The sequence below is a fragment of the Gymnoscopelus braueri genome, assembly GCF_963280865.1.
Source record: "Gymnoscopelus braueri genome assembly, chromosome: 5".
Lineage (NCBI taxonomy): Eukaryota > Metazoa > Chordata > Actinopteri > Myctophiformes > Myctophidae > Gymnoscopelus > Gymnoscopelus braueri.
Genome location: NC_137606.1, coordinates 40,867,367 through 40,890,940, shown reverse-complemented (window position 1 = coordinate 40,890,940; position 23,574 = coordinate 40,867,367). Strand labels below are relative to the sequence as shown.

General features: G+C 45.3%; 1 protein-coding gene across 1 annotated transcript in view; it reads left to right on the top strand.

The window, feature by feature from the left end:
• tenm4 (teneurin transmembrane protein 4) overlaps nt 1-23,574 on the top strand; it is a 319,789-nt gene that overhangs the window by 102,322 nt on the left and 193,893 nt on the right. Inside the window, exon 4 of the mRNA XM_080429457.1 lies at nt 5,784-6,008. Coding sequence (XP_080285583.1) covers nt 5,784-6,008 — 225 coding nt within the window. The remainder of the gene's footprint in view (nt 1-5,783; nt 6,009-23,574) is intronic.

Genomic DNA, 23,574 nt, shown 5'->3' with positions numbered 1-23,574 from the left:
CTCTTCCACTTCAAACACACCATAAGAGCTTGTGCTCTTATCACCCGGGTGCTCAAAACTAAATATAAAAAACCTTTCATTCATACGAACATGTACACACTTCACCTTGCCAGCCTGCCTCCAATTATCTTCACACAAAGACACTTCCATGCACAGAACATACTGAAATATCTACGTCCTATTTTCTTAATATCAAAATCTAAGCACAAAGGACTGACACAGACATTTTCCTATCAAACATCAAAATGCATGAATGCAGTATGAAGCAGGCCCTAATAAGTTACCATAATGGACATAATGTGTCCATTATTGTGTCCTATTGGACCTATAGCACACAACAAACGGTTTTGTTGTCACGGTCTTGTGGCCCCCGACTTCAAGTTATTTTACAATTGTGGCCCCCTGCCTAATCTAGTTGAATATCCCTGCCAACCCATTAAGACCGGGAACCGAGTGTCATTTTAGATTTGACTTATAACCATTATTTTATACTTTGGCTATTCACAAAATAGCAGATATACAAGCTCATAGCGCGGCACTGAGTGCCGCGCTATGAGCTTGTAGATCTGCTATTTTGGAAAAATCTTGAATAAATATATTTTTAAAGGGAACATTTTTGACTAAAATCTTTGCTCCTGGGGGTCCCTGGAACAAAATATTTTCAGATGGGGGGGTCCGCAGCCCAATACATATAATTAACGGCCACATTTTGACATGAAAAAGTTTGAGAACCACTGATATAGCAACATACGTTTTTTCAGAAAACTGTTTTTAGAAGATATTCCTGGATTGAATGGGTTAAAGCAGGCATCCCAGGCTGTGGTTCTCTGCCTACTATACCCCTCTCCCTCTCTCTCCACCTGGCTCTACCAGTGCATGTGGGTCATGCAGGAATCGTGTGAGCCAGCATGAATTAAACGCAGCGAGACAGTGGAACATTTTGTCGACGTTGCTTATGTCACCCCGGAGCGTGCACTACCTTGACCCCGTTTACGTGACGACTTTGACCGCTCGTTTTTTTTTTTGCAGGAGGAGGAGGAGGACTTTTTTTAAATTTCTTTCAGGGAACTGTCAGATGTTCAATGTCAGAATGGGTCACATAGATCATTATGTCTGTACCGGCTGTAGCCTTGAAGTAACCAGACGATTATATAGTCCTCGTGCTCTTTGCATTTCTGTCTAATAAAGTATTCAATCAAAAACAGATATCTAATGTCTGGGGCACAACTATTGAAACACAAAAAGCCAAACAGAAAAGTGTGACAGACTGTAATTAACCATATGAACCCTTTTGCGTCCCTATTCTGGGCATGTCATAATGGGTGAAAATAGGCGAACGTTCGGCGAAAAGAGACGATCTACAAACTCGAGGGAAAAAAGGAGGTGGCCAGGTACAGAGACCCCTAGCCTTCAAGTAGTTAATTAATCAATCACACACCTCCTTAGACCAACCACGGCCTTCCATCACAGCCCAGAGACTTCCCTGAGATTTCCCCGGGCAAAACCCAGACACGCTGACAATGTGATTCAGAGCCTCCGTCTCTGGAACTGATGACGAGCGATGGATGGGTGTCTGTCTTGACCACGTGAGACTTAACGATCCCATCCACTTCACCAAGACTTACGAGTTCATTCTTTCTCCGCTTTCTCAGAACAGACGGGCAGATGTTGCTGCGGTGTAAGAGGCGGGACTCATGTGGAGTGTCGCGCTGTTGTTTTGATTCACACTAAACGAGGTCCCATGAGATCGTTTAAACAGAGGTCGGGAATGCCCATAAATGGCGCTGTCCGCCGCAGTGGTCCCGCTCCGCGATCAGTCCGGTCCCAAAATAATCCCCCAGCACGACAACAGTGGCACAGCTATTAAACCACCGCGCGGCCTGGCCACCGCGCACTCTGCTGCCATTACCGCCGCGCACGGCGCCCGGGCATTAGGGAGTATCCGAGAGAAATGGACTGTGCGGTGTGTGTGTGGAGGATAATGTAAAGCACAAGCTGTGACTCAACGGGACATTGGGCATCGGTTTGCTTATGTTTGGCCGTGGCTCATATGTTAATAGCACTAATTGTTTCCTAATTCGACGCGAGTCAGTGACTCGCAGTTTAATACTCCGCAGGGATAATTACAGGGACGGTGGAAAGTTATCCGTCTGGCTGGATGACGACCCGGTCAGCTGGAATAGTTTTTTTTGCGCGTCGAGAGAGAGAGAGAGAGAGACGGCTGTAGATGGCAAACGTGCCAGAGGGATGCCCCTGTTCTCTGGAGGGATGATGTTTAAAGCAGCACTATGTAACTTCTTTTTTTGTATGAATAAAATGTCATTTTGTCTAGTCTTCTTTTCAAAGGTCATGTCTCACCTATAGACACAGAATCTGACACAATTTTGTATCCCTAGGCTGAGCAAGCAGGCAGGCTCTATTAGCTCAATGGTCCAAACATTCTGCTCTTGCGCAGGAAACCGTGTTCAAATATGGCGTAGAAGAGGAAAGTTACAGTGCTGCTCTAAGTTCTCCCGTTTGTAGCACGTGACGTGCTACAAACGGGAGAACTTAGAGCAGCACCATCCATACTTAAAGGATCTACACCATGAATTAAAAACAATATATATATATTTAATATCATATTGTTTATGTCCCTCAAACGCTTTTCAAAAGGTTTGAGCCTAAATCAAGCCTCAGATATACTCATTCCAACTAACTTCTCTCTGGCTTATAAAGCACTTTCACCTGCAATACCACATTGTCCTGTTTGGCACGGGGCGCTATTGAGCCAATTTGTATGCATGTTATCTCCTGGTTCTGTGTGGAAAAAGTAAAAAAAAAAATATTTTACTGAAAAACGGGAGGGATTGTACCCTGACGTGACGTGACGTCAGGGTACAAACCAGTTTGGCCTGTTTTGAGACCAATTTACAGAAAACCCCAGATTTGCTGTGAAAGCCTGAGTGTTCAAACTGGGGTATTTTTGGGGATAGAAGAGAGGTAGGGGAGACCAAAAACACACAAAAAAATAAGAAAAAGTAAAAATTCATGGTGTAGTCCCTTTAATCACACATTATTTGGAGCCGTGCAGGGAATCAACTTTTGGTGACAGTGGTACAGGCTGGAGCCAATTAGAGCTGTCACAATCATGAATTTTGACTTGATGATTTATTGTCATATAATTGTGATTAACGATTTAATTATGTTTTTGGCATTGAACACTGGAACACACTGTATAAAACATGATTACGATTCCGTTTTTTTCCTTTTAGGCTTTGTAAACAACTAGAGGTTCGGGCTACGCGGCCCTCACATCTAGTAGCCTACAATATAGGCTATCTACTATTATTCCTCAAACACAAACCCCTCAGGTACAGACAGGGTGGCTTGCTCTGCGTTGGCCTGGTTGGGTTTTCACTATGCTGGTGGGTTATAATAAGATAATGGTATAATGTTCATTTGTGTAAATGCCTATTTTTCATGTTAACCCATTAAGACCTGGAAAGCATCTGTAATTTTTACATTTGAGCTAAAGAAAACATTATTTTACACTTTGGCTATTCAAAAATAGCAGATATACAAGCTCATTGCACGGCACAGAGTGCCGCTCTATGAGCTTGTAGATCTGCTATTTTGAAAAATTGAGAAACTTTGTGCAAATCTTTGAATATATATATCTTTTAAAGCGAACATTTGTTACTCAAATCTTTGCTTCTGGGGGTCCCTGGAACAAAATATTTTGAGATGGGGGTCCGTGGCCAAATACATATACATTTTGGGTGGTCCTTGACATGAAAAAGCTTGAGAACCACTGACATAGCAACATACGTTCGCTTAATGGGTTAATAATGATGTTGTGCAGCCTCGCCTGTTCTGAAACAGCCCATGCCAGGGGAGGGAGAGGGACAACAGCATGAAGGGGAGAGAGCGTTCATTATCATCTGTCTGATCATGGCGTCATTTGTGGAAACTGTCTTTTTTTGGTGCTTCATGGAAATATTAGTTGATCAATGCCTCTTATTAGATGACGTGGAGCTCTATGTATAGACTCTCACACACACACACACACACACACCTACAGTACACAGATAAACCAATCTGTTAAAACCAAAATAATGTACTATGGCCAAAACAGGCAATATTTAATGATTTCATACTTTGAAATAGTATTTTTGAAAATGTTTGAACATTTCTCAACAGATTTAATTTATCGTCTCTGTCGGCTGGACAGAGACGATAAATTACGTCCACAATTTCCCAGGATTCAAATTCAAAAGTAGCAGATCTACAAGCTCAGCTGTGACGCTGTAGTATGGTCAAGTAGGGCGTTGATTTACGAAAAAACACAAAAAGTTAGAATAACGACAATCATGCAAAAATGATTGAGATAATTTCAAATAATTGCCATCAGGCGATTATGTAATAATCGTGACAGGCCTAGAGCCAATAAGCCCGGAATACTGAAACTGTTGTAGGGACTGTTGTCAGTATATCGGAAGATTGCTGCGTACTCTACAGCTCCCGAGCGCTGCCAGCGAACACTATAAATCAAGCTAAATTATGTCATTTATATGATTTCTTAATGGACAGTCCATTCCCCCCATTTCCCCCTAACAGTGTTTTACTGTTGGGAGACAGTGGAGGAAAGCTGAGCTGGATAAGTAGAAGAGGGTGCTGGCAGGATTCACGATGTTCTACTAGCGGGCATCATAACCACTCCACCATCTCTGGGCATATATAATTCATATTCCTGTTGCAAGGCTACTCAAATTAGAGTGTTGAAGTAATAATATGGTGTAATGGTGTGTAGACTGGCAGAGTGGGATGCCCCAGATACAGCATGCATGTGTAGCGTACTAATTACAGTCATTTCGATATAATTGTAAGGGCTGAGGTTTATAGTATTTATACAGGAAGATATGTGTAGGGGGTTTTCTCTAAAACACAACTTGCTTTGTCAGTGTGGGGCTAATACCTCGCATTTTGGGTCTTTCCTCTTTTATAATGGAAGGAAATAATTAACCCCAAAGAATGCTGCGTGTAGAAAATATATGATCCATAACTCATTAGCCATGTTTTCCTCGCTGTCTCTCTAAGTCGTTGCAGTGGTTATTTACATAATTTCCTCTGAGCTTGGAGGTGGTGGGAAGGGAGGCAGATTAACTACTGTAGCAACAGTTTTTTTCTCCTTTTTTTCTGAAGTGCAACATTTATTTAAGTTCAGTCTCACATGTCATGTTTTCTGCTGCAACACTGAAAAAAAACCCCGCAGAGGCTCAGAAACTCTACTTCGGATTCCCACACCGAAATGTATTCTTAATTAAGAGATACAGTATACACTTTATATATATATATAGTTGCTGTCGGGTGGAAACCTCATACACTTGTATGTCCAAAACTGTCACTTTTCAGGATTCAAATTAAAAAATAGCTCAAAACGTGCCACGATGTGCTGCGTTTCCAGCTTGTAGATTGGCTATTTTTGCTACTTTTTGTGTGACACTGTGGTCTGACGAATTTGAGAATAAATTGACGTAAAAACGTAAAAATGATATGGAGATAAGAGGTTTCTGCCCGACAGCAACCATACTTATTTATTTAAATTTAAAACTCCCTAACCCAGGCCAATCAGCAATAATGACCCTATGTGTGAATCACAGTGCCACCTCAGGTTTAGTTTTAGTTTTTGTTCAGTGTCATGCGATGTCACCTGTGATTGTGCCTTATTTCATCACAACCCCTCCCCTTCCCCTCTCCCCCCCTCCCCCCTCCCATGTGCTGTCTGTGTCTGTGGTCTACAGGTCCTCCGCTGCATTGTTCATCTGCCTCCTCCTCCCCTGTCGAGCAACTCCCATACCCTCCCCCTTGCCTTGTTGCAGCCAATGAGAGCCAGGGAGGGTTGCTAGGTAACTGTGCAGCTCAGCCAACCCCGGACTCTGACTCTGAGGATGAGTTTGGCCCCGATTCATTCTTAGTTAAAAGTGGCTCAGGGAACCTGTACGCTCCTGCCCCTGCAAGAACCGATGGTGAGTTGGCTTTAAAATGAAACACTACTGTTGCTTTTTGTAGAGGTTAGAAGCAGTGGCCCCCTGCTGGGCGTATTGTGCTGTAGTGGGTCACACACCATGGCTATGGGCTAGAGTGTGGCCCTTTTCTTTCTTTAAAAAAAAAAAAACTTTACCGAGCACCACAAGAGAGCGGGGCAACTTTGAACCACTCTATAGCCCCGGGACATGCACAGGGGCTCTGAAGAGAGGCCTGCAAAGCCCTACCGGCTTTAATTCAAAGATACACTGTGTGTGTGTGTGTGTGTGTGTGTGTGTGTGTGTGTGTGTGTGTGTGTGTGTGTGGTGTGTGCGTACGTGTGTGCGCACGCATGTGTGCGTGCGTGGGTGTGTATGTGCGCGTACGTGCACGCGCGCGGTTGGGGGGGAATGCTTGTCAGACATCTCTGTTCTGTTTTAATGCATGCAGGTGGGTGTAGCCTACATGAATCACTTTCACTTCATGAAATTTACAGCAGCCAGGACGCATCGCATAATTACATCCTCCTCCTCAGCACTGACAGGGAAATATGCAATAGAAACGTTTACCGTACACCAGGCGCAATACAATCCTTTAAGCAGGCACCGCGTGTCAGCAGTGACTTTCTTGAAGTTTTATCGAGACTTGTCGCTTATCTCGCAGAGAACATGGTTTGGTATTTTTGTTTTTCTTAACGCAGCTAAAGTTGGACAGCGCTCTCGACTCGCTTGTTCGCGAAGCCGATGAAGTAGTTAAACCCCCGAGAGAGAGAGAGAGCCCACTGCTGCCGAGGAGGGGAGATTAGTTTGGGATGATCCCGATGTGATTTCCCATTAATAAATGTCAGGCTTTCATTCCTCTTGCCCTTCTCAGAGGCTGCCACTCAGGGCTGGATTTGCTGCTGGGGAGGATATCTGGCCCTCTGGTCATTCATTTCTATGGCCGGTGGGGATATGTCTCATCCCTGCTTCTGGTCACACTGAATACATGCATACATTTCCTTTTGGGAAATGTATGCGTGTATACTGTATGTGCGCACACACACGCACACGCGCACGCACGCACACATGTTACAGCATGCTGGCACAAAGAAATGTGTGGATCATTAAAACTAGCTGATGGTAACCTGATGTTTACTGTTACGGTCAAAACACACGATCCTAGGAAGTGTATCATGTTGCATATTCTCTTTTTTTAATAATATATCAGCATGATGTCATTCAAACACTGGGATTCATGTTGTGTTTCTCCCATGAGTAATGAATATGCATGCTCAATAAGGTTGTTTTACTTTGTGTGTGTGTGTGTGTGTGTGTTTTTTAAACATATATATATATACAGTATATATTTGAAAATACTATGTAGTGTGTATGTCTTTTAGCCCAGTGGTTCTCGAACATTCATTTCAAGGACCCCCAAATGTATGTATTTGGCCGGCCCGGCCGCAGACCCCCATTCAAAAGGATTTTGTGACAGGGACCCCCATAACAGAAGATTTGTCAGGTCAGGTTTCTAAACTGTGTTTAACCCATTGATACCTGGAACGCATCTGTGTCACTTTTAGATTTCTCTGGCTATTCAAAAATAGCAGATCTACAAGCTCATAGCGCGGCACCGAGTGCCGCGCTACGAGCTTGTATATCTGCTATTTTTGAAAAATATTGAAAAAATATTTTCCAGAATTTTTTCAAAAAACTGTTGAGATTTAGATTTTTTAAAGAATCGCCTCAGGTTTTAATGGGTTAAACAGTTCCTCATTTTGCTGGGGAACCCCGTCAAGGACCCCTGGTGGACCCCGGACCGCACTTTGCAAACTAGCGGTTTTTAGAGTCCGAAACGGCTCCTTTCCGTCTCCCGCCGGCACCGACGGACCGTGACGTGAAATAAAAATGTCCTAAATAATTGATTGGGTTTCACGAGGCAGGCTGCCCACAGGCTGGAATTACATCAAACTCCCAAAGTGCCGTGGCTGTCTTGAACTGCCTCAGAAAGCCGACTTGAATGAGTTATTAAGCCCACCCGCAAATCTCCCCCTAATTCCTACCGCAGCAAGACTATGCCGGTCGCCCCGGCAGTCACACGGCTGTGGGTGTGTGTGTGTGTGTGTGTGTGTGTGTGTGTGTGTGTGTGTGTGTGTGTGTGTGTGTGTGTGTGTGTGTGTGTGTGTGTGTGTGTGTGTGTGTGTGTGTGTGTGGGTGTGTGTGTGGGTGTGGAGGGGGCATCTTTACTGCAGAAGATTTGTCTTTTAACAATGCCTGTGATTTGCATAGGTACAGCGTTTAGGGTCTGGCTCGGGGCTGTCAGTGAGGGGTAGGAGAGGATTGAAGATTGGACCCCCCCCCCCCCCTCCCACCCCTTGCCCCGCTTGCTTCCACAAGACAACTTAAGGCAGTGTGACATTTCTTTAACCCATTGAGACCTGAAGCCGATTCTACATGTCTCCTAAATCCCAACAGTTTTCTGAAAAACATATGTTTCTATATCAGTGGTGCTCAATCTTTTTCATGTCAAGGACCCCCAAAATTATATGTATTTGGCCGCAGACCCCAGTCAAAATATGTTGTTCCAGGGACCCCCCAGAAGCAAAGATTTGAGTTAAAAATGTTCGCTTTAAAAATATACATATTCAAAGATTTGCACACATTTTCTCGATTTTTCAAAAATAGCAGATCTACAAGCTCGTAGCGCGGCACTCGGTGCCGCGCTATGAGCTTGTATATCTGCTATTTTTGAATAGCAAAAGTGTAAAATAATGCTTTTTAGCTCAAATAAAAAAATGACACAGTTCCAGGTATTAATGGGTTAATGTAGCAGGATGTAGCATGCTGCTCTGTGGCTGTAACCTTCTCTGCAGCTCCTTTTTTCGAGTGTCACATAGTGCCCGGCTCCAGGCGGTTGTCGTCGTCGTCCTCCACACCGAGGGCCTTTTACCCCGTTGCAGTTGCGTGTAAATAAAGCAGTACATTATGCAAATTGGTCTTTTTTTTTTCCTATCCTACTTTCGCATTTTTCACCGTTGTGATCGCTGAAGGTCTTTGGCGGTAAGGAGCCAATTACAATAAGAAAGAGAACCTCCGCTATTTTGTTCACTTAACCCATTAAGACCTGAGGCAATTCTTTAAAAAAAATCTAAATCCTAACAGTTTTTTGAAAAAAATATAAAAAATATTTTTTCGCGATTTTTCAAAAATAGCAGATCTGCAAGCTCGTAGCGCGGCACTCGGTGCCGCGCTATGAGCTTGTAGATCTGCTATTTTTGAATAGCCTAAAGAAATCTAAAGTGACACAGATGCGTTCCAGGTATCAATGGGTTAAACCATCTAATGAGCCATAGTTTGCTCCACGCCTCCTCGTGCCTTCTCCGGGATTGCATCCAAATGACTTAACATTGAAGGCTTGCTGGTTTCATTTACTCCAAACTGCATGTCTTGCATTTTTGTGTGTGTGCGTGTGTGTGTGTGTGCGTGTGTGTGTGTGTGTGTGTGTGTGTGTCTGTGTGTGTGTGAGCGTGTGTCAAATATCATTTTATTCTTCCTTGGTGGCGAGCGAGCAGTACAATGTATACTTCCATTGCGGCAACCCCTTGACTTTGATGACTGAGTGAGTTTCAATTTCAAGCCGTTATCACGGTCCAAAATGGCCACTTAGATCTGGTTAGTGGAATTCAGGTGAGGTATTATGGGGTAGGGGTTGATTAGGTGTGATTACTGTATATATAGAGCATATATAGCATCTTTCCTGCTGGCTAATCAAAAGCAGTGACACTATTTAATCTACCCAAGGACATGCATTATTGATGTATTCCAAGTACATTTAAAGGTGCTGTAAGTGATTTGCTGTGCTGAATGACTATATTCTCAGAGTAATCATTGCTATAGAGTATACAGTAACGGGGGTCTCCTCGTCTCATCGGGTCTTTAGTAAACAAATACAAATCGGACACGAATTGCATCTGATTAGGAGAGAGAACACATACAGATTACAAGATAATCAAGTGAAATGATTAAGTAATGGCACAAACAAATGGAACACTATACAATTGGAGCTGATAAATGGGTTCTCCCTCCGGATTGGACGAAATTGGTGTTCCACCTGAACATGTACGTTTACTGTAGAACTGGAGAGATGGGGGGATCGCTGTTACTGAACACCCGAGCATGTTTTAACCCATTAAGACCTGGAACGCAACGTCACTTTAGATTTCTTTGGCTATTCAAAAAATAGCAGATCTACAAGCTCATAGCGCGGCACCGAGTGCCACGCTATGAGCTTGTAGATCTGCTATTTTTGAAAAATCTTGAAACTTATTTTTTTCGATTCTTTTTAGAAACAAAATTTAAGAATCGCCTCAGGTCTTAAAGGAGGAGTTCACCCAAAAATAATCTTATTTTCTATCAATTACACACCCCATGAAGGCTTGATTTCATGGATTTATTTTAGTTTTTGTGGCATTCCTAAGACAATAATTTGATGACCGTGTGTATTTCCGGTAGGAGACACAAATAATCTACTTTGTGTCTCCTACCGGATACATTAGCCGGTAGGAGACGGGAATCAAATTATTAGCTTAAGAATGCGGCAAAAACAAAAAAGAATCCATGGATTCAAGGCTTCATAGGGTGTGCAATTGATAGAAAATAAGTAATTTTTTGGGTGAACTCCTCCTTTAATGGGTTAACCCCCAAAAAAAATTGCTTAAACCACCTTTAATGTTCATTCTCAAGTACGTTAAACTTTTTAGTGGTGGGGGGGCGGCTCCCCTCAGCTTTGCACCACAAACTTCTCAAAGTGACTCACCACAATGAGGGTCATTGTGGTATAGACCAGGGTATATAGTAGTATAGGGATAATAAAAGCACAGGCTAACATGGCCAACACTGTATCCTCTAAAGTGTGTCTATGGGGTATATGGGAGGGGGAAAGGAAAGCTAATGCTTTCTATTTTGTGTGTGGATGCCGGGTTCTCTGTTTGATAAAAGGCTTTGTGGCTCCAAAGTCGCAGGACATTATGTAGATCTGGCGTTTAGTATGCGTCTCAGGTTATTCAGGGGGAATTACACCAGCACAAAAGCTAATTCAAAAGTCAGCATTGTAAAGACGACTAGAATATCAAATCCTACCTGGGCTGACACGCAGGTCAGTCACTGAAGAAAGATTGAAATTCTGAGTTGAGGCGACGCCTGGGCAATATTTCCTTGTATTTTTCGCCGCAGAGTAAACATCATACAGAGATCTACGTATGCCTGAAATAATTGGCTCACAGTGTGGCCGTTGCACTGGAAAAACAGGTGGCTTTTTATCACCTCAGATTACGTTTGCCCAAGGTGCTCTTCAAGCCCACGAGCGCGGGGCTTAAAAGGATGTTCTGCCGGATGTTGAAGGTCTAACTGCATGTTGTTATTCACATTAACATCTTCCCAAGATGTGTGTCCGACTGTGTTTGTTGTTATTTTCCTTTTTTTCCCCCCCTCTCCTCTCAGTTTGGTTCTCTAAAGAGCACCGAACCGAGGCTTCTGTATACGGCTGACGAGCTCTGCTCACTGAAGCCTGCGGTGCTTTTGTTGCAGCATGTGTTTCGCTCGGGCCCCCAGCCTTCTCAGAGGGCCCTCTGTTTCCCGGGGAGGCTGCCAGTGGGGAGCTTCGGCGCTCACGCTGAGCTGTGGATATATCTGAGACGCTGCGACCTCCCTGCATTAGCATCTCTTAACCCATTAATACCTGGAACGCATCTGTGTCACTTTAGATGTCTTTGGCTATTCAAAAATAGCAGATATACAAGCTCATAGCGCGGCACCGAGTGCCGCGCTATGAACTTGTAGATCTGCTATTTTTGAAAAATCGTGAAAAAAAAATGTTTTGATTTTTTTTCCAAAAACTGTTAGGATTTAGATTTTTTTTAAGGAATCGCCTCAGGTCTTAAAGGGTTAATGCAAAAGCAGCATGGGGGCCTGGCCCCGGCGCTGGCCCCTTCCACGCAGCCACGGCTCCCTAGTGAAAAAGGGCCTGCAAACAGCGCGTCCACCACTCCTCACAGCTGAGCTGACCAAGCAGGAATGCTGAGACGGCCAGAGGGCTCGGTGGGGGGAGGGGGGGGGGGAACATGATGGCCGTGTGCGAGAATTCAAATAAGGCTTCATTTGAACTGCTTAATCATCTCCCGTGTCAGCAAGGAGGGTGCAAACGAAGTTAAAAGAGGTCACCCCGGAATGTAATTTAGCCCCAGACACTGTGAGGGATGGACCTATCTGAGGCTAAATAATAATTTAATGAGGAGCACATGGGCACCCTGTTCCCCCCCCCTGGCATATATCGAGAGTCAATTCCAATTTATGTATTGGCATATTAGCTGGTGCTCTGTTTTTTGGGGGGTTAACAAGTTGCTGCTTGTCCATGCATAGAGGCTATTCATAATACATTTTGCATTCTGATACCATGCAAATTGGACCATCTGTGCCCTGTAACAAAATCTCAGCCCAACACCCAACATTGTACATAATAGTAACATACAAGGAAGAGCAGAGCTAGATCTCTTTATTTCAGGCACTTAATCACAAAAATTGTGAAAATAGCCAATCTTGTAGATCTGCTGTTTTTGCAAAAAAAAAAATTAAAAGCCAAAAAAGTCACACAAAAATCTACTTTGAACGGACCCCAGATAGACATTCTAGGGGCATCATGAATGGGATAAAGGGCCATAGCAAACAAGCTCTGATGTCGCCATCGATACCAATATAATTCCAAAATATGTGTAAGTAGTAAGTCATTTTGTGCTTTGTCCATACAAATAATTCAGTCGGCAGGAAGATGTTAAGCAACATCAGCACTCACTCACATGCCACCCAGCATGGCGAGAACAGACGGTATGGTTTTTAGATTGCAATTCCAGCTCAAATTACCCGTGAAGACCTCTAGTTTAAGCACTCCCTGCTTCCATGACAACACTTTCCTCTCCTCTCTCTCAGCAAGGAACATAAAGCTCCGACTTGTTGCCTCATCAGACGGGTGTTTCTTTCGCCTTCCTCTTGGCAACTTATTCCCGTGGAGCGCGCCGGTGGATGGCATGCGCGTTATCTCCTCCATGTGTTGTTTGTGGTACCTGTTACCTCTCAAATGAGTCCTGGGAAGACAGCTCCTATTCCCGCAGGGCTCCTGCCTTCCAGACTTTTCTAATGGTGAAGGAAGCACAGCAGGGGAGGATCAGCAGAAAAGAAGTGAGCCGGCGCGCAAGCTCCACTGCCTCCATGACAGATTCTATTTGTATTTTTATAGACAAACGCTACTCAGCTGGAAATTTTGGCCCCGTGATTAGCCGTCAGGGCCGTAGCAGTGAGCAGGATTTAATGATTTGTCCGGCCACTGGACGGCTTTTGATTAACCCATTAAGACCTGAAGCCGATTCTACAAATGTCTTCCAAATCTCAACACTTTTCTGAAAAACGTATGTTTCTATATCAGCGGTGCTCAAACCTTTTAATGTCAAGGACCCCCAAAATGATATGTATTTGGCCGCCGACCCCAATCTCAAAATATTTTGTTCCAGGGACCCCCAGAAGCAAAGATTTGAGTTTAAAATGTTGGCTTTAAAAATATATATATTCAAAGATTTGCACACATTTTCACGATTTTTCTACTAGATCTACAAGCTCGTAGCGCGACACTATCTGCTATTTTTTAATAGCCAAAGTGTAAAATCTTGCTTTTTTAGCTCAAATCAAAAAATGACACAGATGCGTTCCGGGTCTTAATGGGTTAATTCTGTATTGAAGAGCTCACACCTCAGCGCTTTGATCGGGGTGTCCGGGCCATGTCATATCACTTTACCTCATCAGGTGTGACCGTCTATGTCTATGCTGCGGATTTTTATATGCTCACAAAACAGACACCCCCCCCCCCCAGATGCCGCAGGAAAAAACGGTGACTCAGTCAGTAAACCTGGATTTTTCTCCGCCTGTATACGGTAAATAGCTGAGAAAATAACACAAAAGGTTAGTCATCTGTAGCGCTCATCTAATAGGGTATCACGCAGAGGGCTTCTGCAAGGCAGCGCCTCCGTTGATCCTCTATTATGTCGGAATTTATTAAAAAAGTTCATGGCGATCACACTTTATGATTAAAGTGAGAAGCCTTCTGCAGGTGTCATTGTATTTGCTGTACACAAAGATGCACGCACGCACGCACGCACGCACGCACGCACGCACGCACGCACGCGCGCACGCACACACACACACACACACACACACACACACACACACACACACACACACACACACACACACACACACACACATCTCATTAGTTTTCTGTGCTTTGTGCTTTTTTTCTGTCGTTTTAGTGCAGCCAGTCACCGTTCACACAGCACAGTGCACCATGGCACAGCGGGAAGCTTAGCTGAGCTTCCATTGTTTGCTTAAATACACTTTGACTTTATACTCCCAAACAAAGTCATTACTTTACTCCTCCTAAACGCACAAATGCTTTGCTAGCTGTACGGTATTTGTAGCTAAGGTAATCATTGTTTTTTTTTATTAAAAAAAAGAGAAGAAAATGCGCTAATTTATGCTTTCACAGTTTAATTAGCACCCTGGCTTTCCCCCGTGTTTCGGAGGCCGCCAGCAGCTGTAACGCCACCTGGGTTTTGTCGGGTTTGCCTTTTTCCGCAGAGGCTCATTTCTTTTTAAATGGCTGTGATCGTGATGCACAGATGACTGTCGAGACTCTTCACCGAGTGTGTTGGCGAAAAAGAATTCAAGGGTGTGATATGTGTGCTAACTGAAATATCTCTCTCTTTCGAAAGATGAGCCAAAGAACCACTTAGGCTTGTTTTCCAGTCTCCCAGCTTCTAGTCAAGTGTCCCCCCCCCCCCCAGAACACATTCAAATTGAGACAATTAACAGCAGTAAGAGTCAAAGAAGGTTAAATTAAACCTCCTGGTCTAGGTGTTGTAGGGCTCCCTTGAAAGCAGTGGTGGAAAGTAACTAAGTACATTTACTTAAGTACTGTACTTAAGTACAATTTTGAGGTATTTGTACTTTACTTGAGTATTTCCAATTTCCAATACTTTTACTTCTACTCCACTACATCTCAGAGGCAAATATTGTACTTTTACTCCACTACATTTATTTGAAAACTTTAGTTACTAGTTACTTTGCACATATAAATTATTACATTATAAAACACACATTAACCACTTTTTAGCCCTATTTTATACATAGGCTATTTGAAAATAGCAGATCTACAAGCTCACAACGCGTCGCATCGCGACGCGTTGTGAGCTTGTAGATCGGCTATTTTCAAATATTTAGTACTTTTACTTTTGGTACTTTAAGTACATTTTGATGCCAATACTTTTGTACTTTTACTCAAGTACATTTTTAATTCTGGACTTTTACTTGTAACAGAGTATTTTTATATTGCAATATTGGTACTTTTACTTAAGTAAAGAATTGTAGTACTTTTTCCACCACTGCTTGAAAGCAAGAAATTACCCAGAGCAACTCTCTGTTGTTGCTGTAATACCACTTTTGTCATCACAAACAATGTTGCATTGTATCAAAGTAGGTGCCAGGTTGGCGTGACACAACAATAAGGAATTCATTCGTTTGGTTATGTATTTGCTCGGGTGGCGAAGGAGTACATTTCCCGCACACCACTGTGGAGACGGGGGTTTGGCTCTAACGCGCTGCCTTCGGCTTTGCCGGGCATCCACACATGTTCGTATCACGAACACAATTGGCCATGTTTGCGGGACGGAAGTCGGGCGGTTTTGGACAATCTTTGTCACTGTACCAGCGACTCCTACAGGTTGGAATAGCGGTTGCATCGGCGGTTCTGGACAACTGCCGATGCACCACACACTCCCTTGGGTCCTCTGCGATATGCGTGCTGAGTTTGAAGCCGATCGGTCGGGCGGTTATCGAGAGGCGTGAAGGACAGATACACTCACAGAGAGACTTTGTGAATTCATAGAGGGATACAGTAATAATAAACTGGAAGAAAAACGTGTTCTACCATAGTCATTGGAATGGATGTACAGTAGTCGGGTCCGGGGGCCCCCAGGGGTTACCTGAGGGGGTTCCAGGGGGTCCCCAGAATATTTTTTTTTATATATAGCATCAAAATCAGTTTAACCAATTTAAACCTACTGCACTACATCGGTTATTTGAAAATAGCCGATCTACAAGCTTGTAGATCGGCTATTTTCAAAAAGGTATTGAAAAAATAAAAAATAAATAACAACACGTATATGTATGGGGTTTCCCTGGCACAAAATATATTCAGATGGTTGTCTGTGGCCAAATACATATTAATTTTGGGGTCCTTGTCCTGAAAACGTTTGAGAATCATTGAGACCAGCAGCACCTGTTGAAAGAACCATCCATCCATCCATCTTCAACCGCTTATCCGGAGTCGGGTCGCGGGGGCAACAGTTCCAGCAGAGAGCTCCAGACCTTCCTCTCCTGAGCAACATTAGCAACTTCCTCCTGGGGGATCCCGAGGCGTTCCCAGGCCAGTGTGGAGATGTAATCCGCCCATCTGGTCCTTGGTCTGCCCCGGGGTCTCCTCCCAGTGGGACGTGCAGCGAGGATCTCCCTAGGGAGACGCTCGGGAGGCATCCGTACTAGATGCCCGAACCACCTAAGCTGGCTCCTTTCCAAGCGAAGGAGCAGCGACTCTACTCCGAGTCTCTCCCGGGTGACCGAACTTCTCACCCTATCTCTAAGGGAGATGCCAGCCACCCGTCTGAGAAAACTCATTTCGGCCGCTTGTACCCGCGACCTTATTCTTTCGGTCATGACCCACACTTCATGACCATAGGTGAGAGTAGGAACGAAGATTGCTCGGAAGACCGAGAGCTTTGCCTTCTGGCTCAGCTCTCTTTTCGTCACCACAGTGCGGTACAGCGACTGCAATACCGCTCCTGCTGCTCCGATTCTCCGGCTGATCTCCTGCTCCGTCCTCCCCTCACTCGTGAACAAGACCCCGAGATACTTAAACTCCTTCACCTGGGGCAAAGCCTCATTCCCTACCCGGACTGCACAAACCACCGGTTTCCTGCTGAGAACCATGGCCTCAGATTTGGAGATGCTGATTTTCATCCCAGCCGACGCACACTCGACTGCGAACCGATCCAGTGAGAGCTGAAGGTCCCGGACCGATGGTGCCATCAGGACCACATCATCCGCAAAAAGCAGTGACGCAACCCTTAGCTCACCGAACCGTATACCCTCTCCGCCACGACTTCGCCTCGAGATCCTGTCCATGAAAATCACAAACAGGATAGGTGACAAGGCGCAGCCCTGTCTGAGACCAACCCCCACTGGAAAATAATCCGACTTACTGCCGAGCACACGGACACAGCTCTCGCTTTGGGCGTACAGAGATTGGATGGCCCTCAACAAGGTCCCCCTCACCCCATATTCCCGCAGCACCTCCCACAGAAACTCCCGGGGGACCCGGTCATATGCCTTCTCCAAATCCACAAAACACATGTAGACCGGATATGCATACTCCCAGGCCCTCTCCAGGATCCCTGCCAGAGTAAAGAGTTGGTCAGTTGTTCCACGACCAGGACGGAAACCACATTGCTCCTCTTGAATCTGAGGTTCGACTATCGGCCGGACCCTCCTTTCCAGTACCTTGGCATAAACTTTCCCAGGGAGGCTGAGTAATGTGATACCTCTGTAATTGGCACACAACCTCTGGTCCCCCTTTTTGAAAAGTGGGACCACCACCCCAGTCTGCCACTCCCTCGGTACTGTCCCAGACTTCCACGCGATGTTGCAAAGACGTATCAACCAAGACAGCCCCTCAACACCCAGAGCCTTCAGCATTTCTGGACGAATCTCATCAACCCCCGGAGCTTTGCCACTGTGGAGTTGTTTAACTACCTCAGTGACTTCCTTCCGGGAGATTGACTCCGATCCCCCATCATCCTCAGGCTCTGCTCCTGTCAGGGAGGGTGGGTATGATGTCATTGGGTTTAGGAGTTCCTCAAAGTGTTCCTTCCACCTCCCTACGACTTCCTCACTTGAAGTCAGCAGAGCCCCATCCTTGCTGTATACAGCTTGGATGGTTCCCCGCTTTCCCCTCCTGAGGTGCCGTATGGTCGTCCAGAACAACTTTGGTGCCGCCCGAAAGTCCTTCTCCATGGATTCCCCGAACTCCTCCCACACCCGCTGCTTAGCCTCCGTCACAGCTGTGGCTGCCGCCCTTCGGGCCTGTCGGTACCTTGCAACTGCCTCTGGAGTCCCCTGGGATATCATACCCCGATAGGCCTCCTTCTTCAGTCGGACGGCTTCCCTGACCACCGCTGTCCACCAGGGTGTTCGAGGGTTACCGCCCCTTGAGGCACCTAAGACCTTCTGACCACAGCTCACAGCCGCAGCTTTAGCAATAGAGGCTTTGAACATTGCCCATTCCTGTTCAATGCCCCCAACCTCCACAGGGATGCCAGAGAAGTCCCGCCGGAGGTGGGAGTTAAATTCCTTCCGAACAGAGGTCTCCTCCAAACGTTCCCAGTTCACCCGCACTACACGCTTGGGTTTGCCAGGTCTGTCCAGAGGCTTCCCCCGCCATCTGAACCAACTCACCACCAGATGGTGATCAGTTGACAGTTCCGCCCCTCTCTTCACCCGAGTGTCCAGAACATACGGCCTCAGATCAGCTGATACGATTACAAAATCGATCATTGATCTTTGGCCTAGGGTACTCTGGTACCAAGTACACTTATGAGCATCCTTATGTTTGAACATGGTGTTTGTTATTGTCAGTCCATGACTAGCACAGAAATCCAATAACAAGCCACCACTCAGGTTCAGATCAGGGAGACCGTTCCTCCCAATCACGCCAGTCCAAGTATCCCCGTCATTGCCCACGTGTGCGTTGAAGTCCCCCAGCAAGACTATGGAATCCCCCACCGGAGCCCCATGCAGGACCCCATGCAGGGTATCCAAAAAGGCCGAATACTCTGAACTCTTGTTTGGCGCGTACGCACAGACAACAGTCAGAGTTTTCCCCCCATCAACCCTTAGGCGGAGGGAGGCGACTCTCTTGTCCACCGGGGTGAACCCCAACGTGATGGCACTCAACCGGGGGCTTGTGAGTATCCCCACACCCGCCTGAGACCTCACACCCTGAGCAACTCCCGAATAAAACAAGGTCCACCCCTTGTCCAGGAGTTTGGTTCCAGAGTCCTTGCTATGTGTGGAGGCAAGCCCCACCAGGTCTAACCGGTAGCGCTCTGCCTCCCGCACCAGCTCAGGCTCCTTCCCCACCAGCGTAGTTACGTTCCACGTCCCAAAAGTCAGCCTCTGCTGCCCCTGATTGGTCCGTCTGGAACCTCTGCTGTCACTGCCACCCATCTGACAGTGCACCCGACTCCACTGGTTCCGATCGCGGGTGGTGGGCCCACGTGGCGGCGAAGATCTGCCCACGTTCCTTCTTCGGGCTGTGCCCGGCCGGGCTCCGTGGTTAGCCCGGCCACCAGGCGCTCGCTGACGAGCCCTTCCTCCGGGCCTGGCTCCAGAGGAGGGCCCCGGGCTTCCTCCGGGCCGGGTCGCATCACTTCGTCTTGAATTGTCCATGAAGTGTTTGGTGAACCATTCTTAGTCTGGCCCCTCCCCCGAGACCACTTTGCCATGGGAGACCCTACCAGGAGCACTAGGCTCCCGACAACACAGCTCCCAGGTTCATTGGGGCACACAAACCTCTCCACCACGGTAAGGTGATGATTCATTGGAGAGGATGTTGAAATGTTGAAATGTTGTGGAATGTTGAAAGAACCACAGTAAAGCAATCCTTTTCAGCTGTTATCGCCTGATTATGGCTAAATGTAATTCTAAGGGAAGTGAAGGATTTATATCCCTGTTGAACAACTTGGATAACTGTAAATGAGATTGATATGGAACTCAATGTGTTTCGTCACGGTTTAGATGCTGTAGTGTGTATAGAACAATGGTTTGCATTGGAGCCGAGTGACACTAGACTTGAAGCTTCGGTGCCGTTTCCTTTGTTCTCAGCTTGACTTGTTCTGGCAACCGAGGACTTGTTTACTAGACTAGCGTAATGGAGCCATGTTGATATTAAACATTTAACTTTTTGTGTTGCCAAGCATAATATCCTCTCTGTCGGGTGGAAGCCTCATACAGTCCAAAACTGTTACTTTTCAGGATTCAAATTCAAAAGCATCAAAAAGTAGCAGATCTTCTGCAGATCTGCTACTTTTGAGGCTGTGGTGTGACGCTGTAGTGGGATCAATTATGGCGTTGATTTACGAGAAAAAAAACACACAAAGTTCAAATATGGAGATAAGAGATTTCTGCTCGACAGCAATGATTTTCTGTCACGGCTCTGAGCATGTTGGTCCCTCCATTTCCACATTCAACTAACTGGATTAAAGGAAAATACTCCCCTTTTAGACTGATTGATCCCCTATGTTATTGACCACAAAAGAGGTTGATGGTTAATTTTATATCACGGTCAAAAGTGCTTTTTGTAAAACTGTGTTTTGAACACAATAAAAAAGCCATGCAAAGGAAGTGCATTATATTATCATTATACACTGCTGTAAAAATGAGACTGCAGTATAATTTGCTCATCCGCGCGTGTGTGTGTGTGTGTGTGCGTGTGTGTGTGCGTGCGCGTGTGCGTGTGCGTGTGCGCGTGTGCGTGTGTGTGTGTGTCGGGCGCGCGTGTGTGTGGGTGGGTGGGTGGCAGTGTGTGTGTGTGTGTGTGTGTGTGTGTGTGTGTTGTGCGTACGTGCATGTGTGTGTGTGTGTAGAGGTGTGTGGGTGGAGTTCCCGACTAATGAAGTGGATTTGCTTTAATTACATCTCTCACAGCAAGCGTCAGCTGGGCTTAAGAAGTGCGTACATCTGTTAGAAAGAAAAATGAAAATCCCACATTCCCAGACTGAATGGATATCTTTAGTCCCCTCCCTTTGAATGCCATGTGAACGTCGGGGGCCATTGTAGCAAACGTCCCCTTTTCCTCTGCCTCTGATAACAAATGAATCTCCCTTTCTTGCCAATTGCGTTTGTGCAAAGCAGGTCAATAGAGAACCATTTATTTCTCCTGTCCTTTGGATAGTAGTGAATAATAGTTGCTGAATCACCACATCTGTTAAGGGTGGCATCGCCGTGCTCTTTGTCTCAAGGACCATTCGTTTTTCCTTGTCCTGCTGTTCCATCTCCGCGAAAATAAAACTTTCCACTTTCCTTCCGGCGCTTGAAGGACCGTTGGTCGGACAAGGGCAGGCGTCAACTTGAAGGGATGGCAGGGAAGAAAGGAGAGTAAATCATATTGTGGTACTTGCTGTGCTTTGTACTGAATTTTCTCTGCAGTGTTAAGCACTATGCTATACTAGCTGGAAATAGTTGAATTACAAGCTCAAAGCGCGTCTCACTGCGACAACTTGTGAGCAGATCTGCTATTTTTGAAATGCCTTGACGATAAGTAAGTAGCCTTGGGAACCATTCGTGTCCCAGCCATGTGGGCCATGCCATACAGTAGGTCAGGAGGGTAACCGGAAGGCTCACCCCAAAACACGCTCGCCCCCATTTTTTTTTCGCGAACCAGCGGTTCTTGTGTTCTTGTATTTGTTTTACTGAGGTTAAGGTTAGAAATAAGTTTAGGGTTAGGCATAGTTTTACTTGGCATGGCATGGCCCGACTAATATCACTGCGTAGATATTAGTCTGGAATCTCTGGGTGGAACCTGCATTTCCGAGGGGCAAATTCAACAATTGCACCTGGTGATAAACCCGCCCTATGTTTGCATTCTGGGTTCTGATTGGTCCCTCACAACTTCGGAGGGAGAGAAATCCAATCTCTATTGAGAGGGGCCAGACCTAATCTGCCGAGGGCATTTTTTTTTTGCAATGGCAGATTCGTCTGGAACCAGGCTAAGTTTGACTGGGGGTTAAGTTTAGGAATAAGGTTAGGTTTAGACACCCTTTTTACTGAGGTTACGTTTAAGAATAAGGTTAGGTTTAGGCATATAGTTTACTCAGGTTACGTTTAGGAATACCAGGTGAATACCGCCGGCTCTGCCCCGGGGCGACTGTGTTTTGGGGCGAGCGTTTTGGCCTTCGTCAGGAGTCTGATCCTGTTTCTGTAGCGAGGACGCTTTGCTGTACAAGTACACCCTCTAGACGTGACGCTTGTAATGTATGTCACAGGGATTTACCCCCAAATCTCAAGCCTTGATGCTGGGTAGTACCAAGCAGGGAGGCATTGGTTACCATTTTCACAGCCTTTGGTATGGCTCAGCCTGGGTTATTGAACCCCGACCTCCCAGTCTCAGAGTGGACACTCATAACCTCAGGGCCACTGAGCTTTGTCTATGATGACCTGCCCAAAACAGGGATGTCAGGTTGAAACTGGTTAAACGTGAATGATGTTCTTTTTTTTACCCCAGTACCTTCATGGTCTTTCTAGAGCCACACGTCTATTCGAAAGGTCTGAGCGCCGTCATGCCATGTCCCTTATAGCCCACTCAATCCGGGTAAGCATCGCTGTCATTTTAGATGTCTTTGGGCTATTCAAAAATAGCAGATCTACAAGCTCATAGCGCGGCACAGAGTGCCGCGCTATGAGCTTGTAGATCTGCTATTTTTTTTTAAACAAACATTTTTGCACATCTTTACAAATGTCTTCTAAATAATAACAGTTTTTTTGAAAAAAACGTATGTACTTTTTTATCTAAATGACCCCCAAAACGTACGTACTTTTTTATCTAAATGACCCCCAAAATGTATTTTACTTCTACTCCTCTACATCTCAGAGGCAAATATTGTACTTTTACTCTTACACTCTCTCTCTACACTTACAAAACCACTTCAGACCTACAGTATATATATACTTTGGCAATTTGAAAATAGCCGATCTACAGTACAAGTTCGCAACGCGTCGGTTGCGAGTACTTTTTAACCACTGATTGCTCATGTGCTTATCATAATGCTTTATGAAAAGGATACTTGAATATTCACAACACTTAGTGACCTCGGTAGTAGCCTGCTCTACGTGCGTTTGAGGGCAGTCTGTGGCTGTGCTAATAGCTTTAGTATGCAGGTTTTCTTTGTACATTGTATTTATTTGTTTTTACACATTTCCCTGTAGTATACAAAAAACAATGCAACATTAAATAGTTTGTCAGATTCCGGGTTTGACACGGAACGCTTAAGGTGTGTAATATCTGCTGATAAAACACAAAAGGTCACACCTCGCCGCAAAAAGACAAATTATACAGTGCTGTGTCCACAACCAATTACAGTCACCTCACCGATGAATAATATTTAATAATGTTTTATTTATTTTTAAACAGTTTCTCAGTCTCTAGTGCCGGCTTTGAGATCTTTATTATAGCCTATTACAGTGGGGTTGAGGATGGTTTATAAATGTGTGCTGCTCATATTCCCTGGGAGACTCGCAAGCTAAAATCGAATCTGCGCTGTGCTGTTTTATTAAACATAACTAGAGACATGGACAGTAAGGGAGACAGGGCCTGCCTATTTGCTTGCAGTTATGGTATTATGAGACACACATTAACCCATTCAATCCGGGAACGCAT